A 10,148-nucleotide genomic window follows, 5' to 3' on the forward strand; every position below is an offset into this window, starting at 1 on the left:
TTTTTTTTTTGTTTTCCTCTTTCCCCATAGAACACTTTTTCTAGAACATGACATTTTTTAAAAACTTGTCGAAGTTTTTCTAAATAGTATATGAACATTTTTTTAAATGCACCATGAACTTTTATTAAAAAAATATGAAACATTTTTAATACATGATAAAAAAATTGAAAACATAATGGATAATATTTTTATTACGAAATTATTAATTTTAAAATACGCGTTGATTATGTTTTTGAGGCATGATGGACCTTTTTTAAAAGGGAAAAGTTTCCCCTCAGCCGGTGGATTATAGCCACTGCGTCCGTCGTCTCGTTTGTTTTCCACTTGTCCTTATCCTTGTCCACTCTTCATGCTTCTTATCCATTTGTGATTTTCTCCTTCCCCTCTCAATCTCACTCACACCCTCTCGCCTGCAGCCGTGCTCCAGGACCGCCACCCGCCAGGCCACCGCCGGTGATCTTTGGAGGATGCCACTAGTCGTCCTTTCTCCTCTCCTCTTTTTCCTCTCCTAGCGCTCCCTATGCCCGCAACCATGGCCGCCGCTCGAGCGCGCACGCCGAGCTCCACTCCGGCCACCGTCGGTCTAGTTATGCCGCTCCGGCCTCCCCTCTCGCCCTCCATCGTTGCTTCAGTCGGAGATGCTTTTTTTATACTTTCCGCAACAAGTGCCTTGTTGCAATAATCCTTCCACAACATCATCTCTATTGCAGAAATTTCTTGATTCACGCTGCAGACGACATCATCATTTCTAGTGATTTTTTTCTGCAACATGATTCATGTTGCAAGAGTCCTCCCGCAACAGCATCTATGTTGCAAAAAAGGTGAACGACAAAAATAATAATTCTGCAACACAACATCTGTTGCAAAAGTCCTCCCGCAACATCATCTAAGTTGCAAAAAGATTGAAGATAAAATCAAAATTTCGGGCAAAAATAACGCTTTGGTGGTTTTGCAACAAAGCAAGTGTCGCAGCGTGAGCTCTGTAACATCTACCTTGTTGCAATTTGCGACACACCTCATTGCTGAGATACGACGGCTATTTGTGGCTTAATCCAACGGCTTAGGAGGCGGTGGATGTTTTCAATAAATCCACCGGCGGACGCTGCCGACGCTCAACATTTTGACAGCTCGTAACAAGCGAGTTTATAGAGGCTCCCAGCTTATGCGAGCTACATGGGCTGCCAGCCCAGCGGTGAGGAGTGCTGGCCTGGGCATCGCAGCTCGGCCCAGGGACAAGGGTCCCAGGAGGAGAGGAAGGCAACGGGGTGACCGCTGGACGTCGCGAGAGTAGATGGGGGCGACGGGACGGCGGCCGGGCGTCCGCGTGGCAGCTGAGAGGAGGGAGAGGAGGAGGGGTGGCGGCTGGTCTCCGACTCCGACTGCCCGCACGCCGTTGCAGTCATCGTCGCCGCCGTATCTTCTTGCTTGCACGCTGTCGCTGGAGAGAAGCAGAGGGCCAGGATGAGGGTGACATTCGGAACAGGAGTGGCCGCCACACCTCGCCGTCGTCGCCCTGGCGGTGGCGACGCAACCGCTCTCGTGCCGGGTCGCTCCTCCTGTCTTCTACAATCTCTCGTCATGCTGGGCTACTCTTAATTGGGTGCCAGATCTGACTGGGACTAATTGATAGGAGTATTCGAGATGTGGCTGAATTGGTACAGTTAAATTGGCGACCTTACATATTTGGACATGGAGGGTTTAATAATTATTACTCCTGAAACCCATCAAATGTGATACTCATACCTGAAATGAAACATCACACTATCTTTGTCTGTTATCTACTTTCTATATAAAATTCGTTACATGTTATTTTTATTCAGCATTGCTGTTTGAATTTATTTGTGATCTTCATCACTTCTTTTGTTCCTGATTGAAACAGTTTATCCGCTCTTCTATTGGGAGTTGCGCCGCAGTGGGTGAGGTTTCTGTCGCCTAGTGTTCATTTACCTTCTTGTAAAACAAATCAGTTTATGACCAGATGTAGATGCACTTTCACATTGAAATGATCTCTCTTTTTCTTCTGATGTTGGGTGTCGTTAGTACTCCTTACTGTTTGGGTTCAAATTTTAAATTTTGAGGCAGCGTCAGGGAAAGGAGCCCCGTGCACATACAACACAGGGCCTTTTTCAGTTTTCAGCATCAGCTAGGATGCCAAAGACTTTGGACAAGTACTTTGTTGTCTTAGAATTTTGTGAAACAGAGGTCTATTTGCAAGAACACGCGCCGTGTTGATGCTCATGCTGCAACTAGCATACCACAATATATCTTGCTATTTATTTTTTACTGTGAGCACAGAAAATTTCACTTCTATTTTAAACCAATCAAGTTTCAGCACTACCTATCCTATTAAGCAGCCACAAGAGGTTGCCTTGCGTTTTTTTTAACAGTTGCAGGAGTGACTGTTACTTGCTTTTTGTTGGCTGATCTGCCTAAATTGTGCTTATCGCTATTCCGGTATGTTGCTTTGGACAGGCTTTATACATTTCCTTTTGTGAAAGGTGTATGTATGTATTATTCTACGAGTTATCTGAATGATCTGCCCCCATCGGCATTGTGTTGTTTTTACCATTCCGCCTGGCCCCTGTCTAGTCTTGTACATGGCCCTTCTGAGTACTGAAAGGGTGTTCCAGCTTCAACAAACAAATACTGAAAGGTCATTCCCATTCTCTCAATACAGAACATCTACACGCTACTCCCTCCATTCCAAAATAGATGACTCAACTTTGTACTAATTTCAATACAAAGTTAGTACAAAGTTGGGTCATCTATTTTGGAACGGAGGAAGTACATACGTAAGCACGGCGTGGTAGGCATGGTCAACTATCTCAAACTGATGATTGGTCTTTTGGCGATTGCTTGCACCTTGATGATGGTTGAGCTTGTTAATTTCATATTCCTCTCCGAATAGTACTAAATAAATAAGTATACATCGAATACGAAAACATGTACACGCTACATATATATAATGTACACATGGAAGCAGACTGGATCTGGCTCTATCGGTAGAAACAATACTCTTTGCAGGTCTGACATGTCCTTGTGGAAACTCTTTGCAAATTGACTTAAACTATTCAGTGGCAGTTGGCACTAGTGAATGCTGCTTGCCAGTTAATTAAACAGTGTTGAAAATAAGCAGCCAATGGGCAAAGCAGCTCATGTGGCAGTTCGCCAATCTCTTTCTCAAGACTGAGACACCATCCCAGCTAATGGCCGGCTTTGTCTCCGTCGACTCTGCTCTCTAACCTTCAGTTTCTACGCGAGCAGAGGAGGGGGCTCTGGCAGGAATTCCTTGGATCTGGTAAGGCACCAGGAAATTTGCGGATTTTCTTCATTCCGTTCTTCTTGTTCTTCTCCAGTTAATCATTGTGCATACATATGTATGCCTCTGTTCTGCTGCCAGGATGCAGAGCAAGTTTCGTCTTGGTCGCTTGTGTTAGTCCTTCCTTTCCTGATGATCCAGATCCCCTTGCAGAACTCTGATCAGTTTATTACTTTGCTCATCGCCACCGATTGAAGTGGATCTGTGGAGTATGGAGACAGGAAAAGGTTCGTGCTAACAACACCCATAGTCTGGTATATACTTGCTAAAATACTAAAAGGATTCTAGATAGTTCATTACAGGTAATTATTTGGTTGATCTATGATGAAAAGAGTCCAATTTTATTTCTGTTCTACAATTTATATTATGTGTTTCATTTAGTGTTCAGACCAAAAATGCATGCATCCCACAGTAAGTCATAATATTCTCTAAAAATATAGAGAAAGTTTCGAAAACAAAGAGAAAAAGTAAATCATTGAGTAGAAAAGTATTCTATCATATTTGAACCAATGACTTGCGTCTTATATTCAATCTCGATGTCTAGTACTTCCATATTTATAATGTAGTAGTACTCCTTTTGTTCGCTATTTGATCAATAATCTTCCATTGTGTATTGCAGGTGTAGCAGCATGGTTTTCTCTTGGTGATTGATCGACAATTTTATGTTATCTATTTTCGTTAGCTTGGGCTGACCATCGGAGTAAACTGCATCTTCAAAATGATCACTATTGATTCCTATTGTTAAAGGCTTCCCCTTGCTGGAAGACTGGTTTGTAAGGTAAGACTTGCTATTGTTCTTCAAAGCTTGCGACTAGTGTGGTTTTTTGCAGCTGCATGTGGGAAACTGGATGATTATCTGAATGTTGTACTCAATGCAGCATTTTGTGTATATGCTGCTATGCATCTGACATCTGGTTGCTATTCAACCAAGAAAAACAAACAAAAAATAATTTTAACATACAAAGCTAAAACACATATTAGTTGCAAGCACAAATGTTAGGAGCTAGGGTTCTGCCCGGTCTTGGCCGTAGAAAATAGGGGAAGGAGGGGGCTGGGCGTGGCGATGAGCGGCCGCGCCGGCGGCTGGGCGCCGTCGCGGAAGAGGAAGATGGCGGCGGCAGCGCAAGAGGTAGGGGGCGGCTAGGGTTCCGGCTCCTCAGAGAGCCGGGCAATAGAGATAATCTTCTTATTGCTTAATTTCAAAAAGAGTCTTATAGCCTATATTTATAACCTAGATAACTTGCATAAGAATTAACCTAAGATAACTTGCATAAGAATTAACCTAAGATAACTTGTGGGCTAAGATTGTCCGGTGGGCCTCTACGGCCGTAACAACAAAGCGGATAAAAGGACAAAATACCAACTCATGAATTAAGACCTCAATATCTGACTCCACTCCCGAATTTCTATGTTGCATAGTTCCATTATTCTAAATTCGTTAATCTGTTATACCAGTGTTTACTATAGAGACCTTTATCATTGTGAAAACATATTAACATACCTTGTGCATCCATTTTCAGCCTGGTATTTTTAGGTGGATCTCCGCCCTGTGAATGCAATTTTATCTGTTTGATGGCAACCGTTGTAGCATCTTTGCTTGCATCATGTGCCAATAAGTTGAAAGATATCATTATTGATGAGGCCATACTAATCCTAGGGGTGAAAAAAGAGCTCAGAGAAGTCCTGCAAAGAGTAGAACTAATCCGGTGTTGTATATATGATGCTGAGAAAAGGGGGACAAAAGAACTAGCAGTAAATAATTGGCTTGGTCAACTGAGAGATGTTATATATGATGTTGATGGAATCTTGGACGTGGTTAGATGTAAAGGAAGCAAGCTACTTCCTGACCACCCTTCGTCATCATCAGGCAAATCAGTTGCATCTAAAGGCCTTTCAATGTCCTCTTGTTTTTGCAACATTGGGCCACGCCGTGATGTTGCTGTTCGGATTAGAAACCTCAACAAAAAGATTGAGAACATTGCAAATGACAAGATATTTTCAACTTTCAACAGTAGTACGTTGTCTACTCGAAATGGTCCAACATCCAAACTGATAAGAAGCTCCAACCTTGTTGAGCCCAACCTTGTGGGGAAGGAGATCATACATTCTAGCAGGAAACTGGTGGACTTGGTGCTTGCGCAGAAGGAAAATAAGTCTTACAAAATAGCTATAGTTGGAACAGGAGGAGTTGGTAAGACAACTCTAGCTCAGAAAATATACAGCTATCAGAAAATAAAAGGAAACTTCAAGATACAAGCATGGGTCTGTGTTTCACAAGAGTACAATGAAGTAGCTCTTCTCAAAGAGGTTCTCAGAAATATTGGTGTGCACAATGAGCAAGGTGAAAGCATAACAGAGCTACAGAGAAAACTTGCAGAAACAATTAAAGGAATCAGTTTTTTTTTTGGTTTTGGATGATGTGTGGCATTCCAACGTATGGACAGATTTACTAAGACCTGCATTTCATGGAACAACTGCCGGAGCAATATTAGCAACCACACGATATTATCAAATTGCAAAAAGAATAGGTGTGGAGTATACCCATCGAGTTGATATCATGTCAATAGAGGTGGGATGGGAGCTACTTTGGAAGAGCACGAACATTAAGGAAGAGAAAGAAGTGTGGAATTTAAAAAACATCGGGACTGAGATTGTTCGTAAATGTGGTTGCCTCCCTTTGGCGATCAAGGTTACTGCTAGTGCTTTGGCAAGCAGAGATCTAACAGAGAACGGGTGGAGAAGGTATTTGGACAAATTTGGCTCCCAGAACATGCTCTCGGAGGAAATAGAAGGAGCTCTGTATCTAAGCTATGATGAGTTACCGATATATCTGAAGCAGTGTTTCCTTTATTGTGCTTTGTATGGTGAAGATGTTATCATCGAACGTGAAGTAGTTACCTGGTTATGGATTGCTGAAGGCTTCATCGAGGAGCGGGAAGGACAACTGCTGAAAGAGATAGCAGAAGAGTACTACCATGAGCTAATCCTTCGGAATCTCCTCGAGCCAGATATTTTAAGTTGTGACCAGGCCAAGTGCAAAATGCATGACCTCTTAAGACAACTTGCTTGCAATATATCAAGGGAAGAATGTTTTATTGGAGATATTGAAACATTAAGGGGTGAAAATCTGTCAAAACTACGACGTGTTACTGCTGTTATCAAGAAAGATACGTTAGTGTTACCTAGAGTGGATAAGCTGGAGGTTAAGGTGAGGACTTTCCTAACTATGAAAGGTCCATGGAGAATTGAGGATACATTGTTCAAGAGATTTCTGCTTCTTCGTGTTTTGGTACTGAATTACTCACTTGTACAAAGCATCCCAGACTATATAGGAAAATTGATACATGTACGCCTACTTAATCTAAATTACACTAGCATATCTTGTCTTCCGGAATCCATTGGCTCCCTAAAGAACCTTCAAGTACTGAGCTTGAGATGGTGTCATGATCTACACTATCTTCCTTCCGCGGTGACCCAGTTGAGCAGTTTAAGATGTCTTGACCTTTTTGGCACAAAAATAAATCAGGTTCCAAAAGGGATAGGAAAATTAAAGCTCCTCAATCTTTTAGGAGATTATCCTGTTGGTGATGGAAGTGATAATGCTGTTGTACAGGGTGGATGGAACTTGAAAGAGTTGTCTTCTTTGTCGCAGATGAGGCATCTTGCTCTTGTTAAATTGGAAAGAGCAGCTCACTACAGTATAAATGGAGTGCTTAAGGACAAAAAGCATCTAAAAGAATTAGTACTATCATGGACTAAACGTGAAGAGGGGTCATATTCAGAAGAAGATGTTAGCAATACTGAGAAGGTCTTTGAGCAGCTAATACCTCCATACAACCTGGAAGACCTATCTATTGTTAGATTCTTTGGTCGGCAGTATCCCACCTGGTTTGGTACCACCTATTTGTCTTCATTAATATACTTGATCCTTGTTGATATACCATCATGTGTGCATCTTCCAGCCATTGGGCAGCTATCCAACTTGAAATATCTGAAAATTGAGGGAGCATATGCAGTTACCAAGGTTGGGCCTGAATTTGTTGGCTGCGAGAAGGCTGATCACGTATGTAATGAGTTGGTCGCTTTCCCTAAACTTGAATGGTTGATCTTCATGGATATGCCCAGCTAGGAGGTGTGGTCTTTTTTTGAGGAAGAAGCTGCTGCTGATGAAAGGGGGGAGGATGGAGCTGATGAGATTCGAAAAGAGGATGCCCAATCTGCAAGGTTGAAATTGCTGCCTCGTTTGGTGGGGTTGGTAGTCGGACGTTGCGCAAAGTTGAGGGCTCTGCCGCGACAACTCGGAGAGGACACTGCCAGCTTCAAGGAGATTATTTTAAATGGAATAAACAGCTTGAAGGTTGTCGAAGACTTCCCACGTCTCTCTGAGCTCCTTGCTATAGAGTATTGTGAAGGCCTGGAGAGGATCTGCTACCTCCCTCAAGTGACAGAACTGCGTGTACGTGGTTGCCCGAATTTAAGCAATGTAGAGGGATTGGGCAGTTTGCAGCGCCTGGGGTTGGGCGAGGATATGGAAGAAATACCTTCACGTTGGGTGCACGGGCTTCAAGAGCAGGACCAGCGGCTTCATGGTGAAGACCTGGATGTCTACACGTGGTCTAGCAGTTAGATGAGTCAAGGTATATATGAACACTACAAACTGGGTGGATATTTTCTATTGTATATTTGATTCTCTTAGCAGCCATGATTCATGTTCTGAGAATTCAGTTTTCTCCCTCAGTGTAGTCATGCTTAAATTGCATCTTCAGTTGTGTGCCACTATGTATGCTTATCCAACAGAAATGCTTAGACCTTTTACATAGTACTATTCCAGAATTACTACATGTCCATTCGCAGCAGACTGCAAGCGTGCAAGTTGTCAAGAGTCGAAAAATGTTGCTCTTAAGTTGCTTAAGTATTTTCCTTGTCTAGCCAACATGATTTGGAAACCTGTGGTGTTGTTTACATTCTCATAATTATCCTGGTAGAGTTTATAACATTGGCATCACCATTCACAGATATGAGTAGCAGTAATAGTTGTTGAGGCATTTGATCTCTTATTCATACAAACCATACCCCAGTTATGTATGTGACCTTAGCATATACATATAAAATTGTAACAACTTGTTTGTGATTATGTTTTGTGCTTTGCCCACAGAAAAAAGTTAACTGAGAAATACATTTGTGTGATGGATGCCTCAGTCGTACGTATATGTTTAAGTGCCCGTCAATTGTCATAGCTGTTAATTATTTCGGTATTTTCCGTTGGCAGCGTAGGACTGATTGTGCGTTCGCTTTGGGCCAAGCATCAGACGTACTAGTAATTAAGTTGAGGAAACCTGCCAATGTTGAAGATGCGCAAGTATCATGATGGATGTGTAACGAGATGGTGAAGAAAGAAATTTTCCTGTTTTCCTTTGGGCAGGTGCCCTGGAAATACTGTATCAAAATTCGTTTTGTTTATTTCTGAATTCGGGCCAGACGGCTTTGCTGTACTGAACCTCCTGCCTGTGTGGTATTGTTTCGCTTATTTATTCCTCAACTTGGGGCTGGTGGCCTTTGCTGTACTGAACCAGTGTGACACGGTATTGTTCTTTTAATTGAACCGGTGGATTTCGCTTTGGCATGATTCTATTCTTTGAATGGAATTGATGAATTTCCTTTGATTTTGTTTCTGAACTTCGGCCCGAGGCTTTGCCTGTGTAACCTGTAAACATGTGTTGTGTTGTATTGTATCGTCAAACTACATTATCAGAAGGATCGTTTAACTGGATTCCAAAACAAGCAGTAAAACTACTCCCTCCGTTTCTAAATATAAGTCTTTTTTAGTGGTTTCAAATAAACTACAATATACGGATGTATATAGACATATTTTAGAGTGTAGATTCATTCATTTTGCTCCGTATGTAGTCCCTTGTTGAAATCTCTAAAAAGACTTATATTTAGGAACGGAGGGGTAGTATATAGGTGGAGTGAAGACGACGATGATGTGCACAGTGCGATGAAGGCCGTTGTTGCTGGGATCTAGGAGGTACCCTGCGCCGGAGCTCTGGAACTTGGGCGAAGGGAGGAAGCAGGGGACTACAACAGATGCCTTCAACTGCATATGGAAGCAGCTATCTGTAGCTTAAACGTTAAGTATGAAGTGCAGTCTATCCTCCCTGCAACTGAGCTGAAAGAAAAACAAGGAAATCGTAGAAACAGCTACCACGCCATCTTGCCAAAACAATTAAAACAGTGCAATGCGATGCTCTTCAGTAGAGTACCATCTTTTCTGCACTTAATTAGCTCAACGCAATGCATGATTGAGGGTTTGCACTAGCCAAAGGTTTTTGTCGAACTTTCAAGCTGGTCGAAAGACTGAACAATTCAATGGAAGTTCAGACATTCCGGTTGAGATGGCGCCTATGAAATTCTGAAGGTGCATTTGAATGTTGGGGGATGGAATAAATCGACAAAATGCAACGTGCAAGGTGGTGGTCTGCATCTGCTGAGCAAAGCTGTGCAATGTGGAGGGCTGCTAAACTTCTACTCCCTCGGTTCGGAATTACTTGTCTAGGAAATGGATGTATCTAGAACTAAAATACGTTTATATACATTCATTTCTGCGACAAGTAATTCCGAACGGAGGGAGTACGTAATTACGTTTGCTCAAGAATATTTTGGATGCAATTTCTAAGTACCAGTGCTATTTTTTTTTTCCTTCAGATAGAGGCGAGCTCTGCTTGCTCAATAGCTTGTGCCTGCTTTTCTGGCAAAATAAAAAAAGAATCGTGCCTGCTTGATTGTTCAAAGTAAACTGTATTGGTTTGTCAATTGTATTTGTAACATG

General features: G+C 42.2%; 1 protein-coding gene and 1 pseudogene across 1 annotated transcript in view; one reads left to right on the forward strand and one right to left on the reverse strand.

Moving 5' to 3' along the window:
• The window catches only part of LOC119279287 (adenylyl-sulfate kinase 3-like), a 9,066-nt gene extending 8,445 nt beyond the window's left edge, over window positions 1-621 (reverse strand). The window contains exon 1 of the mRNA XM_037560582.1: window positions 403-621. Coding sequence (XP_037416479.1) covers window positions 403-621 — 219 coding nt within the window. The remainder of the gene's footprint in view (window positions 1-402) is intronic.
• A 2,526-nt stretch (window positions 622-3,147) lies between these two features.
• Window positions 3,148-8,980, forward strand: LOC119274720 (annotated as a pseudogene).
• Window positions 8,981-10,148: the final 1,168 nt, after the last annotated feature.

This window comes from Triticum dicoccoides, chromosome 3B, assembly GCF_002162155.2.
Source record: "Triticum dicoccoides isolate Atlit2015 ecotype Zavitan chromosome 3B, WEW_v2.0, whole genome shotgun sequence".
NCBI lineage: Eukaryota > Viridiplantae > Streptophyta > Magnoliopsida > Poales > Poaceae > Triticum > Triticum dicoccoides.